The sequence below is a fragment of the Pempheris klunzingeri genome, chromosome 18, assembly GCF_042242105.1.
Source record: "Pempheris klunzingeri isolate RE-2024b chromosome 18, fPemKlu1.hap1, whole genome shotgun sequence".
NCBI lineage: Eukaryota > Metazoa > Chordata > Actinopteri > Acropomatiformes > Pempheridae > Pempheris > Pempheris klunzingeri.
Window position 1 is genome coordinate 12890493 of NC_092029.1, and position 27596 is coordinate 12918088.

At 43.2% G+C, this 27596-nt stretch overlaps 1 protein-coding gene across 2 annotated transcripts in view; it reads left to right on the forward strand.

Moving 5' to 3' along the window:
* sesn1 (sestrin 1) overlaps nt 1-26299 on the forward strand; it is a 51238-nt gene extending 24939 nt beyond the window's left edge. Inside the window, exons 1-9 of one of the 2 annotated variants that reach the window (XM_070848816.1) lie at nt 20863-21125; nt 22014-22079; nt 22188-22388; nt 22501-22683; nt 23005-23241; nt 23493-23747; nt 23844-24034; nt 24149-24293; nt 24391-26299. In XM_070848816.1, the coding sequence (XP_070704917.1) occupies nt 21024-21125; nt 22014-22079; nt 22188-22388; nt 22501-22683; nt 23005-23241; nt 23493-23747; nt 23844-24034; nt 24149-24293; nt 24391-24477 (1467 nt within the window). In that variant the 5' untranslated portion in view covers nt 20863-21023 and the 3' untranslated portion in view covers nt 24478-26299. Of the gene's footprint in view, nt 1-20862; nt 21126-22013; nt 22080-22187; nt 22389-22500; nt 22684-23004; nt 23242-23492; nt 23748-23843; nt 24035-24148; nt 24294-24390 lie in introns of those variants that run through there. The other variant, XM_070848815.1, reaches the window with a different exon arrangement.
* Nucleotides 26300-27596: the final 1297 nt, after the last annotated feature.

A 27596-nucleotide genomic window follows, 5' to 3' on the forward strand; every position in this document is an offset into this window, starting at 1 on the left:
ATTTTATAAACTTTTATTAATCGATTGATTAATTTATTAATCAAGAAAGCAGTAATTGATAATGAAAGTGATTGTTAGTTGCAGCAGTACCTTAAATTACATGCTTTGAGGCACTTTATGGAGGAGAAAGTAAGTTGAATTACATTTAATCATTTTAGTTTTTATGGTATGATAAACATATTTGAGCAGCCAGAAAACAGTTGGAGTTGATGAATGCTTTTGGGGGATATTGGCTTTAGGAAAATATGTCTCTTGGTTGTTTCTTACATTTTGCAAAATGTTGGCCTCGATACTGTGACAATGAAAATGATTGCTTACCCCTGTAATAACTAGAGTTTGGACGACTGTCATCCTGATCATTATATAGTTACAAGGAACTTGGTATAGGCTTGGAACAGTCAGTCTAATGAGTGGTTTAGCTTCAGTGTGTTAAAACTTGGCATTGAGCTGTCTGAAGATATTGGGAAATGTGAAACCATTAGGAGCCTGTCTGTCTTTGTGTGAAACCAGAAATGTTGCGGCCAGCTGTAAACACCAAAAAAGAGAAGGCTTGAACAGAATGAACATGAGCAATACAACGCAGCTTGATATACATTCGTTGGTTCTTATGACTTAATGTATAAAAGTGAAACCAGTGCCAAAACTTTGTTAATATTTCTATACAGATTACAGCTAAGATATTTTGTAAACCTGAATACAACCTCAGTATTGTAGCTGTAAAAGTCAGTTGAGTTTAAAAGCTGTATTCCCAGGGTAAATGACCTGAGGTGCAACCTGCTGAGGGTCATGTGATCGTGCACCACCACCAGCACCTCAGCCCCTCAGTGTTATGTAACCCAGGGATAAGTGTGACGGCTGCAGGGGGTTTATTTCCGTACTGTGACGCTGCGCTGTGTGACATTCTGCACCGGTCTAAAACTGATACGTCCTCTAGTTTATGTTTTTACATTTCCTTTTAACACACACATGGGGCAGGAAAATATACACATGCACAGTGAATAATCCGGAGTCATGAAAACACACTGGACACTGATATTGCAGTGAAGATAGCCAAAAAACACGGAAAAAGGAAAAGGGAAGGTCCAGAAACCAAACAAAGAGTGGAGCCGCCCAGGAGAAGAACTGGGCAGTGAGAACTGTGTGCCTTCTCGATGTTTTTCCTCGTATCAGCAAATGGGTCTGTTAGTTTTTTCCTCATCAGTATCAGTGGCTCCACTCTCTGCAGTCTCTACAAGGAAGAGATAGTCTGAGGGAAAGAGGAAGAATGGGCAAACAGGGAGTTTTGGAGATGACTGAGGTGAGATAGTACTGGGAATTAGAGAAGAAAAGAAAACATGCGCACACATGGAGATGGTGAAAAGACAATGAAAAGACAGCGCTAGAGAGGACAGAGTGGGAGTGGTTATGTTGGCAGATAGCCTGTGCAGCTGCTTTAGACAAGGCCCCTACACAGCAAAGATCAGGAAAATATTAGCCACACAGATACACACACACTCTCTCTCTCTCTCTCTCTCATATACACACACACACACACAAACACGTGCATGTCATTTTAAAGACCTTCACTTTTTGGCGTGTGCCGGTTGTTTTTGTCTTCTGTGCTCTCAAAGCGGTTTTTCAAACACTGATTTCAATCAATCTCAGAAATTAGAAGCTGGGAGGCTCCTGTGGTCATGATTTGATGATGTAATCAAATGGCTGCTGTTGATGAGTTACTGAGGAGTAAACAGACCTTAGTGGAAACTTTTATAGCAGTCAGAACAAATGCCCTCATTATAATGTTGCCATTCTTAGTTTTTTTTCCCAAGTTTTAGATTTTCCTCTGGTAAACACAAGACTTTATTTAAAATTACCTCAAAGCAGAATGTACAGTATGTGTGTGTGCTGATAGATAATCAGGTTGTTTAAGTTGTTAGTTTGGTTAACGCAAACTAGTTCCTACAAAATGTTGTCCTAGCACATTTCTAGGCAAAAGAGTTAGTTTTCCTTGATGACTGCACTAATCTGTCATGGCAAGGGACAATATGGAGGTTTGGAAGTAATGTGAAAATTTTTAGACATTTATTTCATGAAAAGTGATAGAAATAGTTGTGTGAAGAAAGACAGAGAGAAGTTTAAACATTTTCTCGACTTTGCTCAGCTGTACTTTACATTCACATGACATAATAAGCAGTCTTACACAGTTTATAAAGACGTTCTTTCAGTCTATGGTCCCGAAGTTCCAGAACTGTTGCATAACCCCATGAGTCCACAATCATTCACACGTCAGGCAAATACCTCCAGCTCCCTTTGCTCAGCAACTCCAGTACATATGACATGAAGGCGTAAAACGCTCCCACTACTAATGATCCACGTGTTTAGGTGTTTGTTTGTTTGTGTCTGATGAAACTAACTCATCATTACTGACTGCAGCACAGTAGGGACTCCAGGTAACAATTGTGAATGTGTGTGATGCACACACTTTTGCACACAGACACACACACACGTATTCACAGACTGACCAGGCCCTGTCCTGACTCCTGAGGGGACACAATGTTCTGTTGACCCTGGAAGGAGGAATATTGGGAGCAGCTAAGGGGACACGTCCATTAACATGCATGTGAGAAACAGCACCCTGCCCAGACCCCAGGCAACCCTTCTCTGACTCTGCTTCTGCATGTATATGTTTGTGTGTGTGTGTGTGCACGCTTGTGTTCTGTCAACATGTATTGTATGCCTGCAGGTCATTGTTGAGGATAACTATGCAGCTGTGTGTGTGTGCGAGTGTTGTCTGTCTCTTCAGGCTTTGAGTTCTTGACTTCAAGTGTCTTTGCTGTCCTGTGAAGACTGTGGCAACAAGTAAGAAATCGGTTGTTATGCTAACAGGCGTACTGGTCATAAACTGTTAATTGTGTGTAATTTCCCAACAACAAATGGTAAGAGAGACAAAAAACACAGTTGCAGAATAACAAAAGTCAGTGTTTTGTCTCTTTCGAATGTAGCACATTATTGGCTCAAATATAAGATGACACACCCTTTTTCAACACTAGTTTTGTTGAAACACTGTCTCAGAGGTACTATTAGTCCATGGATAAGATGAAGATCATCCTTGAAATCTTTTCTCTTGTAAAATGAAACATTAAATCCTTCGATTAAAGCAGAATGCAAATCCCATGTTTGTGTAGCTCGTCTATTAGTCACCTATTCACACACTCTCCTGTCAGACTGAGAAACGCTAAGAATAATTTTCTCTGCATCTTAACATCTTCTAGACTGTCGATTTCGATTTGGTGTTAATTCACCAGAATTTATTTTGTCCGTGGCAAGTTGCATAAGCCATCAGAAACTGTTAAATTGGAGTTTAATGAAGAAATACACCGAGATACATGCTAGCCCAGCAACATTAGGATACAAACAACCCACAATGCATCACTCTCTGCAGCAACCAGTGTTAACACAGCTACTATCTCTATTTAAAAAGAATGTCTGCTGTTCTCTTGTCTCTCTATCATTTACTAAATCAGCTTATTTTTCAGACTTAGCTGGGATTGCTTTTGCCAAGCTAATCTTAACACAAGCTAATGGGAATGATGAATTGGAACGCTAATAAAGGACGCAGCTGTTCATGTGCTGCCTTTCTATGAAAGCATTTCATAAATTTATGTCATGGTCAGTGTCCAAGTTCATAACCTTGGAGCTGTAACTCTGTGTGTGTGTGTGTGTGTGTGTGTGTGTGTGTGTGTGTGTGTGTGTGTGTGTGTGTGTGTGTGTGTGTGTGTGTGTGTGTGTGTGTGTGTGTGTGTGTGTGTGTGTGTGTGTGTGTGTGTGTGTGTGTGTCCTGTCAGAGTCCTCTTTTCCTGGCTGCTTCCTGTTCAGATCCAGGGGTGTGTTCCTTCCTGCGCTGCCACAATCTTGGTCAGGCTTCCTTCATGACTTCCAGCTTTATGAAATCTACTGTGTATGACTGTGTATGTTGGCGTGTGTCTCTGTATGCCTCATACATGCACATGCAGGTGTTGATGAGGGTGCACATGGAAAACGGGACACTGGGCTTCTCTGCTGTATTTTGTTGTGACCTTCGCTCCGCACGGACAAATATCGCCTGACACCTCTGAGGTCAGAGCCAGATAAGAAAAGACATAAAATAACTTTCCCACACAGTGATGTCACCGCTTGAGAAAACCCTGTCACTAAGCAGCTTCAGCCTGTCGCTGGTCACTTTGAATTTTTATCTTTTTTCCTTGGTTCATTTGTTCTCCCACCTCTTTCATCAGGCCAGACTTTGTCCCGTGTCACCGATACCTGCTGACATGGCTAACACAGCAACACAAAAAAGCAAACAAATAGAGCAAAAGCAAAACAAAATCTTGGCTCTTGTTTATGTGGTTAGCACTTCTCCATCATTGATGAAACAGCAATTTTCTTGCAACATGAAGGAATGTTTCTGCTTCCCATCTGGGTGCTGTTGTTTTGACCCTTGCAGACCTTATTGGCTGCTTGTTGTGCTTGTATTACACCAGTTAAAGCTTATTTTGCTGTTTTGTAACGTGGATAAAGACAGAATGCCTGTTGTTGACTGGATATGACCCAATAATGATATGAATTGCATTATTTAAGAGTAAGGTTTAGGGATGAAAACTTTTTTCATACAAAATGTATTCCAGTATTCTTCCAGTACACTTCCACTGCACTCTTTTTCTTATATATGATATCTTCTAGATGTGTTCATGTTAGTTTTGTTAATTGGTTAAATGTCTGTGTTGTACCTCTCTGCCACTGGAGTAAATTTAGTTGTATTTGTCAACATGAACATGAACAAAAAAGTAGTTTCTGACATTCAATAGTTTGCTGTGATCCATAACTAATTAATCACTAAAAGCATACAAAATACAAAATGCATGCTTTTTTTTTTTTTGCTTTTTCGCATCGCAGGTGTGTAACTATTTGATCAAAAAATTGGCAATGATTTGTCAATTAGCATTTAAAAACTGCTGCCCCTGCAAGAGATAAAACGTAATACTCCTGTGCAGCTTGCAGGCTGTCTGGAGGACATAGAGTAAATTAGACTGTACATGCGTGGGGCAGAAAACAAAGCCGAACCTACATTCAAGAGCTCATGGTCAATGTGAACAGACTCTGTGGCACCAGCTCACCTTTATGTGCTCACCAACTTCCCTGCTGCTTTAAGAAACCAGTAACTGAAATATAATTAGTAAGTGGGGTACATCTGACATTGCAGTGATCAGATTGATGATGTCAATGTAATAGTATCAGAGGGTGGAAGTTTTCACATAAGGTGGATACTGACAGTGAGGTGTTGTATAAAGGCAGGCTGGACCTGGCTCTTATTTAGCTCTGGTCAGTGTCACAGTATCTTGACCCTCTGGAAGCTTCTGTGGCCTGTCTGAGGTCATGAGGCTGTTTGTGTGTGTGTGTGTGTGTATGTGGCCGCCATAGAAACCATGGGCAGTGCGATGGGAGGACATGCTCTCTATCTTGCTCTGTGGTTGACTCCACTCTTGTGAAGCACTTAGGGATATGCACTTTAACACACCCCCAGTGTTATGCACACACAGAGATAGCTGGGAAATTTAGGGCACAACTGATGCCCTACATGCCTGAGCTGACCGAGCAGCAGCAGTTCACAGTTAAAGTTCATCATTTGTCTTGAAAATGGAAAATCCAGTGCATGAAAACCAGACAGAGGTGAAACAAAACAGGAAGAATTCAGCAGCATTTCTAAAAGCAGATGTCGTGAGAGCACACAGTAGACAAAAACAGAAATACAATACAAGTCATGTGCCCTTGTAAAATGCAGACAAGCTATGCCATGCTGGACTACTGCAGATATTTTAATACATGTATCTTTTAAATAACACACTTTCCATGACAGTGTCAGTCTAGTCCCATAGACAGTCTGACTTTTGGACAGATTACGAGATGATAGGCCCCTTCATCCAGATGCCCTCTCCACATATCACACTAACAAAGTGCTGACTGCATCAACATGTATTTTCAGACACCTTATTTGCACCTCTTAACCCAAACGTTGTCCCTAAATATCTCACCCACTACTTGTCAATTTAATTTTCTTTCAAACAAAACAACTTGCACAACCCCAATTCGGAGCAAACGCTCTCCTACACAGCCCACAAAACACCAAACAATCCCTCAAAGAAAGGCCCCTGTCTGGCTTTAAAGAGAAAACACAATCCGTCTTTGGAGAGAAAAGTGCTTTTCAAGAAGTCAGTGTTTGTCCGTTTTTTTCAGCGTTCACAGAAAGCGAGATGGAAAACATATTTGCCTCTTTCTTTCACAATTGTTTCCATGCTGTATAATCATTTCAGTTGTAGGAGTGTCAGTGTGGGGAGATGCCTGGACGTCACAGAGGGAATGTTTGTAGCTAGAACGATACGATTGAGAAAAGTAGCATTGATAGCGTTGTTGAACCACAGATATGATGGAGAAAAAACAGCACAAAACGCCTTGAAATTGACCAGAAAGCTGGGAGTGCAGTGACCTTATTCTGCTGGGCAAGAAGTCACTGTTTTGGAAGTGTCTCCCTGGCGAAGTCTGGGGAGTTGAGGGCCCGCTATAACTGGGTTGTCTGCGCGGCAGGGGGCTGCACAGTGGTATAAAGGGGGCCCTGTTTTTTGTATGTGCTGTTCATGCTCGTAGTGGTCCTCTTCAGGCAGGCTGTCAGTATGTAGAACAGTCGTGGAGGGCCTTGGCTCAGGGCTTTCTGTTTTTTGGGGTTTTTTTTTCTTCCACAGAGCTGATGAATTTGCTGGGGTTTGAGCTGTAGCATCTGTTGCTTTGAGGGAGCCTGCTATTTATCAAACTGAGGCTGAGTCTGCTGGGAGCCCAAAGGGAAAGAAACATGGCTTACTATATAGGTTAACCCCCCCCTTCTCCCTTCCTACTCTCTCTCCCTCCTTTACCCTCAGCCCTGTGTTGCCTCAGTCGCTCAATCTGAAGACATGTTATTCAGAGCCATGTTTGTGTGAGGGGAATAAGTAGGAGGGGGTACTTGGGGGATACTAAGGGAGGGAGGAGGGAAAAAAAGAGGCTGTATGTGGCTAACAGTATTATCTATGACTCCCTACAGTGTCATAGTTAAATGTGTAAAAAAATTGATTTCTTCATACAAGCACTTGGCACACGATGTTGTTTTTCAAAAGTTTGCTGAAGTAGTTGAGTGCTGAAATGCAGAGTGGCCCCCGGCTTTTCAGGAACCCGCCTGCCCATTCTTAGAAAGACTGCACTGAGGGGAAAAAAACTGGTTTTATTCCAGGCAACTTGGAAAAACAGCAGTGTTATTTGTTTTTGTGTGCTTCAGTAGACCAACAGACCCCCATACACACAATGCATAAAAAGATATCACATCATGGACCTACCTACAGTTATTCCTGGCTGTTTGAACAATTTAACCATTTGCTTACACAGATTCTCACAAACACACACAGACTTGACCCGTGCTGCAATGACTAATGCCTCAGCTCACCCTCAGGCGTGCTGTCAATCCTGCTCTGGCCACATTCATCTTTACTGTCTCATTGACAAAAACAACGATCAGTGGGGATTGCTCCAAGGCAATGATGAAAGGCAAGAGGGGAAACAAATGAACAATGGAGATGAGGAACAGGGAGAGGCGGCTGGAAGATGAATAGAAACGGAGAAAAAGGAGTATTGATTGACAGACGAGAAGTAAACAGCTAGACTGAACAGTCCAGAGGGCACACGTGAACTAGGTGAGCTGCTGTGTCAGATGAACAGAAAAAGGGGTTATATATCTAATCAGCGCATGTAAACATACATGTACAGCATTTCCTCCACGCCTAACGACCCACTTACACTACCACCGGTCACCTTTCTCTGCTTCTCCTCCATTTTTCCCTTGTCCCACTTTCCCTGTTTCCCTTTCCCTGTCACTTTCTCTTCCCCTTGCTTTTCTTTGACCTCCCTCCTGCTCTCTCGCTCTTTCTCTCCATCTCTCCCCTCTCATACCTCCTCTGTGATGCAACTCTCTCTAACAAACATGTTTTCTAGAAGGAGGCACACAGAGGCTCCATTCATGCAAAGTTATTTTCTGTGCTTTACATCTTTTTACGCAAGAAAAACGCAAATATCTCACGTCTTTCCCGCATCTGCCGGCCGTCCACAGCCAATGAGTCCTTTATTTATGTAAGATGACTCTTGTTATGGGTTTAGCCACTCCAAAACATGCCTCCTGACACGCTACAGAAAATAGAGCAGGGAGAAAATGCAGGGCTCTTGTTTTTTCCTCCATTAACATAGAATGAGATGAGCAAAGAATATAAACACATTTTTAAAGGGTGCAACACAGTAGGCTAGAGGCCCGCTCCACCCACCCTCTCTATCTCTCTCTCTCTCTCTCTCTCTCTCACACACACACACACACACAAACACACACTTCTACATACACACACCAAATGGTCTCCAATCAAAACTTTCATGCTGAGAGGCAGCAACTGGTCAACAGGATATGAAACCTTCCTCTCTGCTTTTTTTCTCTTTTCTTCTTTATGTCAGATTTGACCTTTCCTCTACTTTTGCCTTTTCTTCACTAAAACTCACTCTCTGCCTCTTGCGTGTGTGTTTCTGCAAGTTTATTTGCTTGCCTTTTTGAGCTGGTGGCATTCATTTCAAACACTAATGAAACCAATACCCTCCTTTGGTGCAAACTGTGCGTCTCACCCAGCACATCTGGGTCTGGAAAACTTTCCATTTCTGCGCTGTAACTCCGTGCAGACTTACAGATAATCAGTGTCCAGCTCATTTGCTTTATTGGGCTGAGTCATTCCCATGTACTAGGTGAGAGGTGTTCGCTCAGACAAGGAGACCACTCTGCTAAGCCTCACCACCCCCACCTCTTTGCTGGTGTTAGTGGAAGGGAAGATGTCCATCTGCTGCCCCAGTTGCCCAGTGACTGGACAACAGCCTTCCCTTATGGCACAGTTCCACTGTCCATTGTCTGCTTGAGACTGTGTGTGTGTGTGTGTGTGTGTGTGTGTGTGTGTGTGTGTGAGCGCACAAGCGAGTACATTGCATTTAACATGCGTGAGAGGGATTGTGTAGTTGCCTTTTATGTGTGTAGGAGTTTGTCTTGGTTTTAATCTGTCTTTGTGTCTAAGTATTGTGTGACACTTTCCTGTGAGTCCCGTAGAGAATGCAGCCTCATACAGGACGGCCCGCTACACGGCGCGAGTTGACAGTTGGGTTAGTGGAAGGTCAGAGATTTACAAGGCTAAAGGCCAAAACTTTGCTCCGGTGCATAGATTTCCTCTCCAGACATGTGTGCATGATCACACACACGCAGACACAGACAATCACACGCACACATCCATGCACACTATTGTTGTGGATCAAACATCATTAGCCTTCATGAACAGGTTGTGTACAGTGGTGTGTAGGAGGTTGGGACAGGTCAAGTCTGAGACACTCACATGAAAAATGTACCCATTTAAATCTCTAAAATTGATTCAAGCTACAAGCTGTGATTGGCAGCACAAAACACATTTATTAATAGAAGAAGTCACAAAACAATTGATGACTAAATATGGAATTAATTAACCTGTCTAAAAAGATTCAAAGTGAATATCTGTATGCACTGATTAGTGACTACTCATAAACCCATCTTGGCCATGCTGGTATAACACAGACTTTCTCTGTGCCATTTGGAGTCTTGGCGGGACATGGACAGACAGACAGACGGCGCCCCAGGTGAGCGCACACTGCGAGGACAAGAGGAGGTTGTCATGTTAGCACACTGTTCATGTTTCGTTCTACCCGCCCAAAACCAATACTGAAAGATCTGCTGTGGCTAACCACAGTTTGTTCCCCACAAGAGAAATATACAGTACTGTATGTGATAATGAAACCCAATCCGGTCTGTGTAGGGAAAACAAAATACACGCACTCAGCAAATGCATCTTTATCTTTGTCACCTCAGGAAGTTAGAACAATGTGCTTCGTGTTTTTTTTTTTTTTTTCTTTGCTGCATTTGAAATTGAGAGCAAGAGACAGTTTTTAACTTCTGATCACACATTTACCCCTGGCTGTATTTAGTTTGCATGATTTGAAAGTGTTGCTTGGTATATTTCTCACCTTCTGTTTCCGTTTTTGTCTTGTCTCTTATTCCCTCTCCTTCCTGTTGCAAACTCTGTCTCTCTCTCACACACATACATGCATGTGACGGGGAGCTCAGTTACTCATTATCCCCCATCCAGTTCTGTCAGTTAGCTGCCTGCACTTCCACTGCTCTTGGCAGGAGAGCAGCGGCAATCTGAGAGCCGAGCTCATGAAGCTGAACTTTTCCTCTCAGACATCTAGCCTGGAGCGATGCATTTTCTTTCCGCTTAACTGAAAGAATCTTGTGAGCACATCCAGCTAGAGTTTTATCAATGGTGCTAAAAGCTCAGACCGCATACAAGACACTCGTTTATAAGTGACAGAATTCATGAGGAGCTGTCTGAGTGATGCCAAATGCCTGTGTGGATCAAAATGTTGTTATGCTCCACTTATTCATTTTTATGACTTTTTAATCCTGAACTCAGCCTTTATGGCATAAATAATATGCTGTAGATTGAGCAAAAATCTGGCAGGGTGAATAGAGGTTGACAAATAGTCCTGAGGAAAGCAGAGGGATCTGGGAGATTTGTGGATTGGTGCTGAGCCATGCTGTGTTGGTTTTTAGGTGGTGTGTGTGTTTGTGTGGGGAAACCTGATAGAAATCTGATTTGGCAGAGCCATTATCCCCTTTAGACTTCAACAGTAGGCCTACACTGCGCTGTGGCCGCCACTAATCCCATAATGGGCTGACTCTGCACTGAAGCCGCACAAATACTGTTCCCCTTGGTGAAAACTGTGACAGTGGGTTTGTTTCTGTTAATGCTCCCAACATATGTGCTCTGCATTACAGTGTGTGCATTAGCTGTGTGTAGAGTGTGTGTGTGATTGTGTGTGCCTCCCCAGGTGAGTGGGCACAGATAGGTAATCTAGTGTACGGAGTCATCGATTTTCCTGCTGCACAGGAAGTGGCTGGTTATTGATTCTCAGGGACAATGATGTCACTCCAGACGGTGTGGGGTGTTTACTTATCCATGATAAGGTCCGAGGCGCTTTCTCTCCGCACACTGATCAAATAATCCCCTGCCTCTGTCCTCTTACCTTTTATCACTCTTCTCTCATCACTCTTTCCACCCTCCATCTTTTCATTCATTGTGAATGCCCTCTTTAACCCCCATATCCATTATGTGTGACATAATCACTGATCAAAGTCATGCATTTGGCTAGATTGGTAGTCTTTAAGGGTGCAATTACAGTGTTGATTGCATTTATTGTTAAATATGGCCCCCACAAATGTCTTCTTTGTTTTAGAATGCATTCAAATTTAGATAACTTTCCCGGTGTTTAATGCATTTGCACTTTTAATAGGCAACAATTATAACATTTGATGCTTTAACATGAAACAAAATCAGCAACATTAAAGCATCCAACTGGTTGCCTGTGTGCCTCTATGTAACACTAATACAAAAATGAATGAAGAATTCAAATCAAAGCAATCAGAAAAGTAGTGACTTTCTGATTTGCAAACCGTAAATTACTTGCTGCATGAACTAATAAACTGACTGTTGCCACCGTCACCACAGTAATGTAATCAGTGAATGCTACACTGGCCAGAAGCCATCTTATCTCCTAATTATATCTGACACTTGAAAGAGAGATATTTGAATCGGACTTGAGTCCACAAGGAGAATGATACCAAAGAGTTTCGGACGTTGGTTTGTTCTCTGTCCCGCAGGCCTGTAATTGATTAACCAGAGAGCAAATATGTCTAACACTACCTGTGGCATGAGACCGACAACTACACACACACACACACACTCTGTTGGGGTTATTAGGTCCATGGAGAGTTTGTAAAAGTGAAGAACCAACATACATACAAAGCATACTCATTAACCCAGTATCTTTTTAAAGGGAGAGTGACAAAAGTTTATGAGAGATAAATAACTCAAAATCACAGATATTGTTGTATGAGAATGTGTTGGTTGAGCTCGGATAAAAATTTAATTAGAGATACATTTTTTCACCCTTCAGCATTTGCTTACATCAAGCAACCACATCATGTTAGCATGAAAAGTGCAAACTTGTACAATATTTTCAAATGTAAGTCAATTGTGCCAATAGAAAATGAAGGAGAAAAAAAAGGCAAATAATAATGATTTAATTATTCTACATTTTTAAAATAGTTATAGTTAAATTTACTTAAATTTACTCTGAGACACTGTTTGCATAAGCGGGCGGATGTAAGGACATATTTTAGGCCCAGAGCATGATATGCCTTGGTAAGCATTTTTTTCACTGTTGTCTTGGACAGTACAAACTCATGATCTCATGTCATGTGCTCGCTTTTTGCATTTGAGGAACTCATTGGGTATAGTCTCCAGACGACAACGTGCATGCACATGTACTATGAGTTTGTGTATGTTGATACTTGTCCCTTTTGTATGTGCACACAATGAGTCTGCTGCCGGCTTCACTGCGTCCATTTTCAGTACCTCATTTTAGAGCACATTTGAAGTATAACTTGAAAAATAGAGTTCATGGGTATAATCTGCACACTTCAGTCTATTAGACTGTACATATCGTGTAATGTTATTCAGACTTCCACTGACCTTTGACTGGCCTGACTGATTCCTGGTGTGAGCATTTTAGGTGCTGTTATGTATTTTTGTAAAGAAATTAAAAAGGTGGGGCTTGCAGGGAAAACCTGCCCATGTTGCCTCACATGTTCATGTATAATACCGTCACTTACTCCTTGTAGGACAGGAAAAGTTGCAAAAGTTGTTTGAGACTCCCACCCACATGAACTGCTGTTAAATTAACATAAACATATGGCATATAGATATGTCAGAAAATCATCAAAAGTTATCAAACTCACTATCACAATCGTGTTACTGTCAAATTAGTTAGTTTTTATCTATAAACTTTTTGTCATTTAACTTAGAGGTTATAATAAATCACCACCTCTGTCCTCCTTGTCCCAGTATGTAGGCTTAGCCCTCTGACAGGGTAATGTTAGAGCAAAATAACTGGCTAATCTTGCATGTTTCCTTATCACACGAGTCATACTGGGGCTTACAAGAACAATGCTGCTCCTTTATTTCCGTGTCACTTTGATGTTGATTTTTCTGCACAGGATATGCAGCTTCAGCCTCAGTTTTTTAGCCTTATATATAACTATGTAACCTTCAAGTGCAAATGTACGACCCATGTACAGGCTCCTTGAATCAGTGTGAAACATTGTAAAGAGAGCCAGAGACAGCATTTTCAACCAACTCATGGTGCTGATTAAATCTGGGTTAGGGTTAAATCTGGCTCTATTACTGTTGAAAACTACATATGTGTAATGGAAACAGTACGTTTACAGCAACAAGAAATAAGGAAGTTAACGGGTGATCAAAGATAACTTAATTTTACAGTATTAAATATGAAATAGACTTTAAACCCTGTCAGAGATGGAAGTCAGTATGGGAAAATAGTCCTTAGTAATATTTAACCATTTACCAAAGCAGGGAAAATATTAAATTGAACCACTTTTACTTGTCATGAGGATGTAAATTAGGATTTCCACCTTCACTCTTTGATGTATTTCTTCTGTCTCCGCTGTTCAATGTCATAAGAAGCATCAATGGCTTAAAACAATCTCTAAAATTACTGGAGCTGTCAAGTCAGTGACGATGGGTGAAGAGGACAGAGAACAAGGTGATCGAGTTTCCACCTAATCAAACAGACATTTCATAAACGATTAAACATTAATGGGGCAGTCGCCGTGACGTCGCACTCAAATGAGGCTCTGCCAGCTATTTTGTTCTGCCATTCAGTACCGGAGCTTATTGCCTATTAATGAAGTAATAGGACACGGCCAAAATGGTTCTGCGGGCAACGATTAGGCCGTATCACTTCCTCCTCCCTTAAAGTACAGCAGTATCACGTCCACTCTTCTCAATCAAAATACATACCGGTGAAGGTTACAGATTGAGAGGACAGATAGCGGAAAAAGAGAAGGGCAGAAGTGAAACCGGCGTCAGTCAGTAGGCATCAGACAGATTAATGCAGAGTGTAATAATCTTTGCTGTAGCCCCTGATAGATTACATCAGACTTTATCAGTGTGTTTTTTTTCTGCTGTCTAAGCTGGTATGGCTCACAGTGGATCGCTGCTCTCTTTCATATAAAAAGAGTTCATTGACTTGCTTGTTCTCTACGAGCGGCTACACGGAGATGATAAAACTCGTTTGTTAGGCGCAAGGGATCATCAAGTGGCTCATCAGCCAGTGAATCAAACCAGCCTCTTTGATCATTAGCTGGAGCATTGTGTGCTGTGGGCTGCTGTTATGAACGTGTTTATTGGTGTTTTTGGCAGTGAATCATCTCCCCTCTGTATTCTCACAGAAAACAGGTGAAGGGTCTGATCTTTTGTGCTGGGTTTACAGTGCCCATTAAGAATTATAGGGTGATGATCAACAGCTTTTTGGCCAGGTTCCTGGTGACATGAGTCATTTTTTGCTCAGTCAGCAGAGCCGAGGTCTTGTCAGAGAGAGAGAGAGAGAGAGAGAGAGAGAGAGAGAGAGAAAACAGCTGTGCATGCCAGGAGGCACACAGCAGCGTCAGACCAGAGGGGCTGTTTTCTTTGGGGCTGTTAGATTCCCAGTGCTGGTATAAGGTCAGCTTTGTTGGTCCCATGTTTTTGGATAACATGAGTAACTGAGATGAGCTTGCCCTAGATTTAACCATACGTGTTTTCACTATTTGAAACATTTACTATGATATTCTGCAGGTTCTGTCTTTTAAACTTTTGGTAGCACCTCTGGAGTCGCCCCGCATTGTCTGTCCTGCGTTTCCCATCAGTGAGCTTTTTGAAAAAAAGGGACAGCTGAGATGTTATTATAAAACTGAGAGAAGTTAGAGAGAAGAGGACAAGTGGAGCAAAACGGTGGAGGGGGGGGTGGTTCATTGCATCGATCTGTGGTGGTTGTGTCATATCAGGCTAAAGATAGCAGGGGAGGGTTTGGTATTTTCTGTTTTTCTATGGATCTTTTCTCTTGGAGCCTGTTATATTGTGACAGCTGCCCTCTCCCTGTTAGAATAACATCCCCGGGAACTCACTCTTCCTCACGTGCACACAGGGGTTGCAGGCCAACGCCTTTCCCCCTGGATTGTAGCCCACAGTACATCTAACTAAAATGGAAGGAGTCTATGTATGTATGTATGTATACATACATACATAGACTCCTTCCATTTTAAAAACTGATCACTGATCGATCAAATTCACACATGGTGTGAGTATTGTTAAGTATCGTGTTACCTGTTACACTGCATGCTGAGTACAAACTTTCAGAGATGCTACACAGATATTACACTGTAGCAAACTCAAATATTTCAAGCTTCAGCGATGTAACTTTTGGAATGAATGCTTTTGTTCCTGGAAATAGCCTGGTCCCAAAAAGCTAGCTGTTAGCAATGACTTGGTCTAAAAAAGGCTTGGTATAATAGGTTAAGAAAAAGTTTATTTGGATGAGAGGTTCTCAAGACAGTAATGGAGGCCAAGTGATCAACCTGTTCCGAACAGGCACGTTTTGAACTGGTACTGCACTAGTATAGATTATTTAGGGAATTGTGTATTTGTATGTTTACGCCTGGCAGCGTAAAGTCATAAAAGTAAGGTTATCTTTTGTCCCAGATACCTCTTTCCTCCTCAGTTTCCCTCTTTTCCGTGTTCTCCCTGAGGTCTCTGCAGTTCCTCTGCGTTTCATAGAATCCAGGGAACACTGCTTCCTCCCAGTGTTGGTGTGCACTGGTCCAGGACCCGCTGGTCTGGGGGGCACGCCTCTCCTCTCAGGAAAGCCGGCGCTTGGCGAGACCGCTCCACTCTGATAGCCTGCCAGAATACACACAGATCAGAGAGGAGGCGACTGGGAAAAAATGAGAATAAAAAGGACCAAGACTCACTCAAAGAGGGCCAAAAGGCAACGCTGGTCCAGTTAATTCCCACATTGATTCAGCCTGGGCTCATATGTCCTAACGTGAAATGAAAATTATGGTCAAAATTAAACATGTGAGCCCCACTGAAGCTTATGAGCAACTGGTTCTGACAACTTATCACCTGTATTAGAGGCTGGTTACTGCTCTGTGCGATGAGAGAAAAGGCTGCAGGTTGTTGCCTGCCGGGCAGGTAAGGGTTAACCTCCAGTCTGCTTGACTAAATGCTCAGTGATAGATGAACAGGCTCAAACCTAGAGCTGTGTTTGTAGAGTGGGGTGGGGGATACCCTCTTAGTCTGCAGTTTTCACTCTTTGACTGTAGCCAACTTTAAAACTATCCTCATATTGATTAAATGTAATGATATACTACTTTTACTGTTAAAAGTGTCACTACAGGTTTCAGTCTAGTCTGTGCACACTGGGGGGGAAAAAAATCTTGTTTTTCACAGAAGCAAGTTGCTGTTGTGAGCCTCAGGACTAAGTTGAACCATGTGGTTTTGTGTTTGCTGTGCAGTTAGGAGACATTTGTTTTGCTACTTTTTCCTCAAGAGAAACTCAAGCGGACAAAAGTTGGAAAAACAGCACATCAGTAAGCTGAAATACTTTCTATGAAACACACCAGATTAGTTTGTTCAGTGAACTTCATACCTCGCCAAAACTTTTTTTCTGTTTTCCTTTTTTTTTTTTCAGAGAAACAAGAGAGGCAGAGAGAGAGAGGGGAGAAGATTGGTTCCTGTAACTGTTGTTCTGCCCTGTGATTGGTGCAAGCCTGTTGCTAGGCTTATGTCAGTGTGCAGGGCTTTTCTGCTTCCTCTCTTCTGTGCACTGATAGGTTAGGTTTTAGCTGGTCCGGTGGACTTCTGCCACTTGTTGAACATCCCCACAGTTTTTGCGGTTCCCTCACGTCTTATTGCATGAGAAAACACAGCAGCCGCAGCGCTGAGACACATGTGTGAAGAGTTTTCTGCCTGGCATGGCCCCCTCTCGCTCTGTTTTTTAATCTTATTAACTTTTATCATCCTCTTTATTGGTTTATGGCTGTTCTTAATTCTGCTCCACTCTCATAAAAATAAAACAACTGCTTTGTGAGCATTTGAGAAAGTAGTTGCCATGCTTTCTTTTACTCATAAACAGACAGATCATAATGAAATGGCTACTTTGCTTCAAAACGACTAAATGTTCCTAAATTCCTCAGAGGCAACTTCATTCATTGCTACACTTAACATGGTATGACTTTTTCAATGGAATTTATTTCACAGAGACAGTGGTCAGCTGGGGTTTAAGGAGGACAAAATGGATGCCAAAATTCCAACATGTCTTGACAGTGGAAAAAAAATTATGTCAAAATGTCCAAAGAAACTTCTCAAACCTCTCCTGCAGTACAACAGACTTCTCTGGTATTCGTCACTGTGCTTGGTGCATTCCAGTTGTTCAATTGTTTTCCACCAAAATATGGCTGAATACACCTCTAAAGCTCCTCCTCCTTGTACAAACTGATGCTCTCATGTGCAAAGAAGGCTACTCATTTAAAGCGAGTCCGTGCAACTTTTTCTGAACAGTCTCTGTGACCAAAAGAAGCACTGATGGGAAATGTAGTGTTAAAGTGGCACAATAACAGAGGAGAAAGTCAGGTAACAGACTCAGTCGTTTTAGTTTGCTAACATCAGCCATCATAAGTTACTGGTCATACCAGAACATGTAGGGCTATAGCACCAATTGTATTGATCTGTTTTTATTTCTTACGAATTCAACAAAGGAGGGTTGTGTTATTTCTTCTTTCAAAAGTTGCATAGTTACACTTAAAAGGGGCAAATGGTGTTTGAGTGACCACGAATGAGTAGAAATATTGCTTATTAAGAAAAACTAATTCAATGTGAACAATATTCCTGGTTATTATTTAATGGGAATATTTTTATACCCATCACTGTAACACTAGTGGAAATATATCCATTGTTCAGGCCTTTCCTCCAACAGATCACTATCTGATGATATACGTGCTGTTAAAACAAATCTAAGATGATTCCTCTTGTTTCCAGGAGCCCTTTCTACGTCATAACTAATCTTCCCAGTGTTGTCCTAACCCCTTTACTCCAAACGCCCATTGCACACACACACACACACACACACACACACACACATTTACACAGATACGTCTCCAGGGCGGCGTAGTGGCCATCCCATAGCTAAAAGGTCACTGGTTTATCTCCTGCAACAGCTAATGAGCCTATCAGCCGCTGTGTTGTCTAGTAATTTTAAAAGAGCAAGTAACAAAGTGTCTCATTCATCGGAAAACGATCTTCACTGGGATGTGTAAAGTTGTTCATTTGATCTTAATTTTTTTCATTTAGTTTGCAACAATCAGTCATTTAAGAACAGCGGCATTCCAACTCATTGTAGGTGACATCAAATAACTGAGACGCCTAAAGGTGAAGGTCTTCAGACTCACCCGAGACACCTGCAGTGTGTTTCTTTTATACAGCATGTCACTCTGACCTGAACCAGCTTCAGAGGACATCCCACAGTGCGCAAAGCCTTGCAGGTTGTAAAACAAGCCAGGAATAATATGTTGAAGTCTGCAGTTCAATATTTTGTCATGTTTTCTTAAACTGCGTGAACCACAGAGACATAAAATTATGTCCAAGTGTGCAGACAAGTTCAGTGCGGTTATCTACAGATACAGGCACCGGAAGTGGATGTGTAGCTGGATGAAAACGTCTTAGCTCAAGAGCTGCATAGTAGCTGCCTCTATAGCTTTATGAATCTTTCCAGAGCAAATATTATATCATATGGATGTTACTGTTTTGATAATAAAAGTTTCTTATAATTCCAAGCTACCTGTTTACAAACTCTGGTTTTCTTTGCCAGCTTTAGGTACCAACTACAAACATGTGACTTTTTAATCGTTTGGACCAAATTAAGTAGAGATGTAATCACAGCCTTAATCACAAGAAGGAGCACACACGCCCGGATCGCTGCACTCACACAGATACTCCTGATGTGGGTACAGTAAAGCCTCACAGTGTAGTCAGTGTGTGCACCCTGACAATAGCATTTGGGCCTGTCCGCGAGGCCGGACCCCCGAGCCTAAGCGCTTTTATGTGAAAAGGTTTGGTGTGTCGTAAGCCCTAACGCTGACCAGCCTCTTCTGCAGCTTTGCTGAGCCATGGGGCTCCGGGCAGCCCTGGGAGTGCTGACTCCAGCCCTGGGAACATGTTTACTGCTGCCCCGCACCCCACCCTGTGGCATCAGGAGAGGGACCAGGGAGGGGGGCTCGACCGACACAATGAACCTGCTGAATACTGTGCTATCCAGCCGTCAGTGCTGGGGACTTGCAGTCGGTTGCCGAACTGGCCGGGCAGGCTCTTGATCAGAGCGGACAGGGGCAGGCAGCTTTTTCTTGTGTATCCCTTCACAGTTCACCCAAACACTGGTAGCCAAAGATGTTGCTGTGTGGATGGACAGAAACAAGGACAGACTTTGTAAAACAATCAAACCTTCCTTCTCCCATAAAATTTGTTTTTTTTGAAATCTCAGGACAGAAAAGTCTTTTCTGTATTGCTTGGAAAACATGTTTTGAAGTCTCACGCAGAGACCTGATGCACAGATGTGCATGTGTGCGCCTGTGCACACGCTGGCCAATATGTGGATACTTTTGTAATGTGGCTGCTGGCAATCCGCAGAGGAAACAACACTTTACTCGCATGTGCTTTTACATAAAAATACTGTTCATCTGTTTACAAAGAATTATAACGCCTCTGGTACAAATCATCTCCACAACGACATGTCTCGAACTTAATTTAAAGTTTGCGACATGTAAATTAATCAAGTTAAGTTTTGTAGCCTACTGTAATATAAAGTTTGCCATACAGAGTGTTTTCAAGACATCTTGTCTGATAGAATTCTGAGTAATTATTGACTTTCTAACTACTGCATTGTGATAAACCGGCTATACAGCGTTTCTATGAACATGTTATTGTGGAGCTGGGATAAACAAAGCCATAGAGCTGCCTTCCTTATCTCTGCTTCCTCCTGGCTTTTTAAGGGACTCCTTCAGCCTGGGCTGATTGGTGGAGGAGTGGCATTATCTGTGGCCTGATAGGCTGCGGTGCAAAACCACTAACTGAAGGGCTGTTGTTGTTGCAGCAGGTCCTGCAGCTATCCATCTCGCTGCGTTATGATGCTGATCTTTGCACAGCAGACCTCTACCTTCTTCTGCTGTTCCACAAGGACAGTGGAGACCCCCCCCCCCCCCCCCCCCCTCACCCAGTGCAGCAAGAAGCCAACAGTGGGACTTGCTGCTGCATGCTAGAGCTGGCTTTGGGTTGTTGTTGTTGTTGCTGTCATTGAATGCACATTACACAGATGAACACACAGATAACACAAACAGGCCCTTTTTCTCCAGCTTCACTTGGCAGTTTATCAGGAAACTGTTTTCTAGTAATCCTGCAGGGTGATTTCTCCATGCCATGATAATCAATTCATGTATTGATTAGAGAGGAAAATCAAGCAGCAATCACCTTGGCTTGATTACTGCAGTTATTTAGCATACACAGTGTAATGCACAGCCGTAAATTCAATCACGATAAATGGCAGCAGGGAACAAAAGAAGGAGAGAAGTGATGATGTTTTCTTAGAGGGGGGGGGCGGCTGTTCTCTCTGCTCACGTTTAGGACGCCCCCCCCCCCTCCGCTCCTCACGCTTAGCTCCGCCCACACGCGGTCCTCCCGCGGCCATTGGCTGCTCGGAGGCTGTTTTCGCCACCTGATTGGCCGCCGAGCACGTCAATCACGCGAGGCTCGACTTATTTACCGAATGTATGCGCGAGAGAGGACGGTATTCTGCTGGAGGGCTGCAACAGCTGACTGCCGAGCACTTTACCCAGTGCCTCAAGGAACAAAGAGAGGAGGAAACAGCCATCCAGAATACGTTTTAAACATTTTTATACGCATAAAATAATCAAAGTGCAGCGAGGACACGAGATGAGGCACGCGGTCACACCGGCAGAAAACGTGGAAAATAATTCTTTTGCAGTGACAAACCTGTTTAAGATATGCACCCATTGTGAGCGGCTAACCAAAAAGGTAAGACAGGGAATAAACACCTCGGGAGCAGACAACACTCTGTCCAAACACCCCTCTGTAAAAGCTCCAGTGTGGCGCTGTGATTTAGAAAACTGTGTCACATTCTTGATGTTTTTAGGCGACGTTTCTCTCTCTCCCTCTCTCTCTCTTTCTCTCTCTCTCTCTCCCCTGAGCAAACAAGCTGCAGTGCAGTCTTTTGTACAGCCTTGTTTACCAGTCAGAAGAGTTTGTGGTCATCGGGAGAGAAATCGTTTTCTGGGTTTATTGTCTTCATCGATCTCACTTCCAGAGATCCACGCGTGTATTTGGCACGTTTGAGCTTACTGTTTTAGCCCAGTGTCATCTGTGGGGAAATGTGCATTTCTTTGGTGCTCATTCATTCATCCGCTCCGTCCTCACTGTGCGCCGCGGGACGGTGTCAGATCCTGGACATGTCTCGACAAGCAGCGGAAAGTTACGGGACACCAATGAGACAATGTAAAGGTTTCTGGGTGTTTTTAGTTTAGTCTGAGGGCAAAGCGTCGCGCTGTGTGTCCGGATTTGTCATTAATTAAGAAACGTCAAAGTTTAATTGTGGTTTTATGCGTCCTTTTTTTTTTCCTCCTGCAAATAGTTGTGTGTCGCTCCCACGGTGGAGAAAAGCCTTGATCGCGACTTTATTGTAATTTTCTTTGTAAACCAACAAGAATCCGACAGGTTTACTCGTGTCAGATAAACAAAGCCACCTCGATTTTTTTTTTTTTACACTGGTGAAGCAATAAAGTGTCAGTAGGGACCAGTGGAGATATGAGAAGTGATGATGAACTGGCAGATTGTGCTGTGAGCTTCTCCTCTGCTTTCCTGTGGTGTTTAAAAGCACCTTTGTCTCTTTTTTGTTTCGTTTTTCAGGACCTGGGAGTAAGGATCCCAAGACCCTTAGGTAACGGACCAAGCAGATTTATCCCTGAAAAAGAGGTAAGAGACAGTCTGCAGTCTCAGTTTAAGGTTTTTAAGTCTGTTACAAACTTGACATTTATGTAAGAAACTTTAATTTATTCATTGTTGCTGTTTTTTCTCTGTTAGATTCTAAAAGTCAGTAAAGTGGACGCCCGGACACAGACCATATTTGAGGATGCATTTGCAGCCCTCGGTCGCCTTGACAACATTTCTCTGGTGATGGGCTTTCACCCGCAGTACCTGGAGAGTTTTCTCCGGACGCAGCACTACTTGCTGCAAATGGACGGGCCCCTGTCTTTGCACTACCGACACTACATCGGCATCATGGTACCCTCATGTTTATTATACCCTCGAGTTCTCACATCATTTAACTGGTAATATGTGAAGCGGTTGAATTCTTTGTGGCTAACCTTCTCCTTCTCCTCCTCGGATCCTGCAGGCGGCAGCTAGACACCAGTGCTCCTACTTGGTTAACCTCCATGTGAACGACTTCCTCCAGGTTGGGGGTGATCCCAAGTGGTTGAACGGGCTGGATGAAGCCCCGCAGAAGCTGCAGCAGCTTGGAGAGCTCAACAAAATCCTGGCCCACCGACCCTGGCTTCTCACCAAGGAACACATTGAGGTGAGAGCACGGGCAAGGTCTGGGGAGGTGGGGGGGCGGAAGGGGACATGAAATGTCTTATGTAACAGACTGAGATCATGGGTGGAGGCTAGAATATAGCTGCAGCTGAGTAACTTAATGGGTTTATAGCAGTGGAGGTATAGTGACAGACAGTGGGGATCATGGCAGGGATGAGGCTGGAAAACAACAAATGACAAACAAATGAATTGGTTAGGACGGGTGGAAACATATTTTCCCACTTCCTAAAAGGTCACTGATTTGGAAGTCATTATTTGGCTCCAGTTACTAAAATTCGTGTTTTTTCCTTTCTGACTTTTCCAGCGCCTGCTGAAGGCAGAGGAACACAGCTGGTCTCTCGCAGAGTTGATCCACGCCGTGGTCCTCCTCACGCACTACCACTCCCTCGCCTCGTTCACATTTGGCTGCGGCATCACGACCGAGATCCACTGTGACGGCGGACACACTTTCAGACCCCCCTCCCTCAGCCAGTACTGCGTCTGTGACATTGCCAATGGCAACGGTCACGCTTATCACCATGATGATTTGCTCGGCAATCAGGTGAGCAGTAAAGGATGGTGTGTGTGGCGAGCTAGAGGGATGAAAGTGAGAGCATGCAAATGTTTTCTTACTAATGTGTGAAACTTAAATCCAGGCAGTAGTGTGTGTAGTCCCTGCACTTAACACTCAACCAAGAAGTTTGCCAGCAGCTGAGTGAAGATGTCTGAAATTCCCCACAAAAGTGGGATTTGCACTTCTTGTACGACCCTGTTCTAACCTCAGGTGTGCGCTCCTGCTCTTTGTCTCCATAGGAGATGTGTGGCGAGGTGGAGGTGCTGATGGAGCGCATGAAGCAGCTGCAGGAGTGCCGTGACGACGAGGAGGCGAGTCAGGAGGAGATGGCAACTCGCTTTGAGAGGGAGAAGACAGAGAGCATGCTGGTGGTCACAGCAGAAGACGAGGAGTGTGTTCCCTCCAGGGACATCTCCCGGCACTTTGAAGACCCCAGCTACGGCTACAAGGACTTCTCCAGGAGGGGGGAACATGTGCCCACGTTCAGAGTGCAGGTAGAGATCAAACACGGTGTGAATGTAGAGCACAGCTTTCTAAAACTTGGCTTCATATGACTTATCACACTCACGTGTTGTGTCTCTGTTCTGTAGGACTACAGCTGGGAGGATCACGGTTTCTCTCTGGTCAACAGACTGTACCCTGATGTTGGACAGATGCTGGACGAGAAGTTCCAGATGGCCTACAATCTTACCTACAACACCATGGCAACACACAAGGATGTGGACACCAGTATGCTGCGCAGGGCCATCTGGAACTACATCCACTGCATGTTCGGCATCAGGTCAGTCGCTGGAAACTTGGTCTCTGTTCTCTGATGTCACCTTTTATATCGTAATGTTCTGGATCAGCACCGGCGCCTCTGTTCGCTGACGTCATGTTTGTCTGTGTTCTCCAGGTATGATGACTATGATTACGGGGAGATAAACCAGCTTCTGGACCGCAGCTTTAAGATCTATATTAAGACCATGGTGTGCAGTCCTGAGAAGACCACCAAACGAATGTATGAGAGTTTCTGGAGGCAGTTTCAGCACTCCGAGAAGGTGAGATCCTGATCTCCTCTCCTGCTCTGATCTGTAGCAGCTATTTTAATTAACGTACAGTGTTAAGTAACTGCCTCTTCTCTCTCTTCTCCTGCAGGTCCACGTTAATCTGCTTCTTATGGAAGCGCGAATGCAGGCAGAACTGTTATACGCTCTGAGAGCGATCACCCGCTACATGACATGAAGTGCTTCTGGCGTTTTTATCGTTGTCTTTTTACCGTCATTGTTGTTGCTCATAATGGGACACTTCAAGAGAAAAAAAAAAAAGAAAATAAAGGGGGGGCGGGGGGATTTAACAAACTTGTGGAAGAGATGCGAGAGGCCCTGGGTTTTGATGGAGCTTGTTGGATGGATGTTGAGAAGAGGATCAGAACAAATGAAAGCAAGAAGAAAAAAAAAAAAAAAACGAGAACTGTTGAAGAAAGTCATCTCAAACTTCAAGTGGATACACAAACTTGCCTGCAGTGCCAAATCTGACCACAGGAGGGCAGCCTGGAGCAACCTCCTGCTCTGCTGGGGAGTTTGTGGGGGGCCTGAGCGCCGACTCCGGAGGCATCCAGGACGACGTTTCAGTATTCCAGCATGCAACTCACTTGTTGCCAATCTCCTCTGTGTGTGTAGAGTGAAAGCCCGCAGAAAATCCCCAGAAAGCTGTGCAGCCAGAAACAGTCTGCACTTTGATTTTGTCGTCACTGTTATACTTGTTTAGTTTCTTTAATATCTTTTAGATTTCTTTTTTTGTATTAAGGGAAGTGGATGTTGTCTGTGGTTGCTGTTAGTGGTAACAGGAGATGGAAGCATTAACTTGGGTGTTTTTTTTTTTTTTAAAACGTGTGCCTGAACTATCCAGCACAGTGTGCATACGTGCTGATGCTGCTGCTCCCATGTTGTATTCATCGGGGTCATATTGATCCCCAAATCATGACCCCCCCCCTCCCCAAACCCAACCCCCATTATATCCCCTAAGCCCCCTATCCATTAGAAATCCACTGCATTACCTCCCCCCTCCCTTGTCCTCTACCCTCACCCCAAATCTCAAATGTCAAAGTAAGCTAATCCAAGGAGTGTGTGTGAAAACCAGAGAGGTGTCGAAAGAAACTCAAAGAACACTGTCTGAGCCCCTTTTTTTGAGTTTGGCTGTAAACGTGTGAATGAGTTCTGTGTTCATGATGACTGAGGTGTGGATGGAAAAAATAGTTTTGTCTTTGAATTTCATGTGTCAAAAGAAAGCGAGGCACTTTGAAGGAAATACTTCTTGCTTCTGCTGTAGCTCTGTTATTGTGTGATAACTGTTTATCGTTTGTTATTGATGATGATGTCTTTGTTTTTCTGGTAATGGGGGGGGAAAAGAAAAAAAAAGCTAATCAAAAAGAAAGTTAGAAACCAGGCGTTCCAGGAGGGATTTGCTTCCGGTTGCCCTAACCACACCGTATCTGTCTTCCGCTTATCCCAGCTGCCTGGTCACCCTAACACTTTCAAAGCTTTGGATTGTGAATTTTACCAGTAAATGAATACCTCTTGTGTTTTTCTCTAGAAAACATATAAGAAGTGCTCTTTGGTGAGCAGAGACTCTTTCCGGGCTGCCGCGTTCCCATTGCTCGGGGACCCGGCTGGCCCACACAGGGCCGACTGCGGTCGATAGCTGTCGAGCGCAAAAGGTTGTAGCTGTGCTTATTTCCCTGCTGGGGAAGTCTAACCAGTGCAAAAGCAGCTTTTTTTTTTTTTTTTTTTTTTAATTTTCATCAGAGGTGCGAAACCTCTGCTGTTTTGTTTTTTGTTTACTAAAATCAGTTAAGTACTGCATTCTTCTGAGGGTGGATTGAGAGAATCAGACAGACGAATGAGTGAGGCGGAGGGTGATGACGTTAAAGGAATGGTACATTTGGAAGTGGTTTGAGAGGAAGTGGAGGTTTTTTTTTTCAAACTTCTGACTGATGTCAGTTACTGACACTTTTTTATATGAAAATATATGAAAAGGATGAAAAAAAATAAACTATGATATTGAATTGTTGTGTATCATTCGTAGTTTTCTCCTAAACAATTTGACTTCATTGCTTCATCAAAGAGATTGTATTCGATGTGGAGAGGTCTACACAATTCAGGAATCAAACAGTCATAGCACAATCAGCGTCACCATCAGCTCACTTCCACTGCTCAGTTGCACAATAACAGGAAAATTATACAACCCATGGTGATTGGTAAGCATATGTGAATGCTTTTATGCAAAAGGTGACTCATGAAAAGACATGGAGCGTTATGTTATCACCTCAAGTTCCAAAGTACACGCAGCTCTTTGATAATAAAGCTGACTTCATCTGGCTGAACTCAGGAGTAGTTCAGTTTGTCATCAGTGCGGCCCAGGGACTTTATTGTGAATTTCATTTTACTGTACAAGCTTGAGAACTGTATGACTCACAGGGAACCAGGTAACGGTCCCTGCTCCTGTGGTGCGGTGCAGGTCAAAGTTTCTCTTTGCTCCTGACCAACATTTGGATCGAGATAAAGGGGAATTCCTAGTTCCTAGGACACCTTTCCCGTTTGCCTCCACCTCACCGGGGAAAATCCTTCACTTCCTCGGTGTGGTTGGTAATCTGTCTGAACTTCAGGGTGTTTCCCATCGCGGCCCACTGGGGGCCCATCTGACAATACATAATCACCAGGACAAACTCAGTGTTATCCCCACTGATCAAACTGCCTTCACATTTCAGTGGCTTTCCCAGACGATGTGCGGAATAGGAAACATTTATTAAGCAACCTCGATATCAGCCAGCCAACTGTATTTCATATCAACCTGATAAATTCTATGTAGAGAACAATGTTTGTTATTAGCACTGGCTAACGAATTGTTTAGGGGTTTTTGAAACATCAGCTTGTCTTGTGGTTGTTTTAAGGTCACTATTGTGTGAAAACTGGGGTGAACTGACACTGAGGGTTTTTACATTAAGTGCCGTTTCTGATTTGTTTCGATGTAATAACGATGTGATTTTGAAATGCTGTACTTTAGGCTACTTGGTGTAACTTGTAAGCACTGCCTGGCCCCATATCTGTGTAACAATAAAGGCTTTGAGAAGCAAAACTGTTTTTCTCTTTCTGCTGCTTTATTATGTACAAGTTCCAATGTCACACAATCCACAGACAATAAATTTCGATTAACGATTTCCTTATGAGGTAAACTGCAGGTCGGTCATCTGTTTTCAAGACTACATTGTCATAAAAGAACCTTTACAACTCAGTGGACTTACAGCACAGATCGAGCCTGTTATATAAATGTGCAAAGAGCTTCTATTAAATAATCTCTGTACA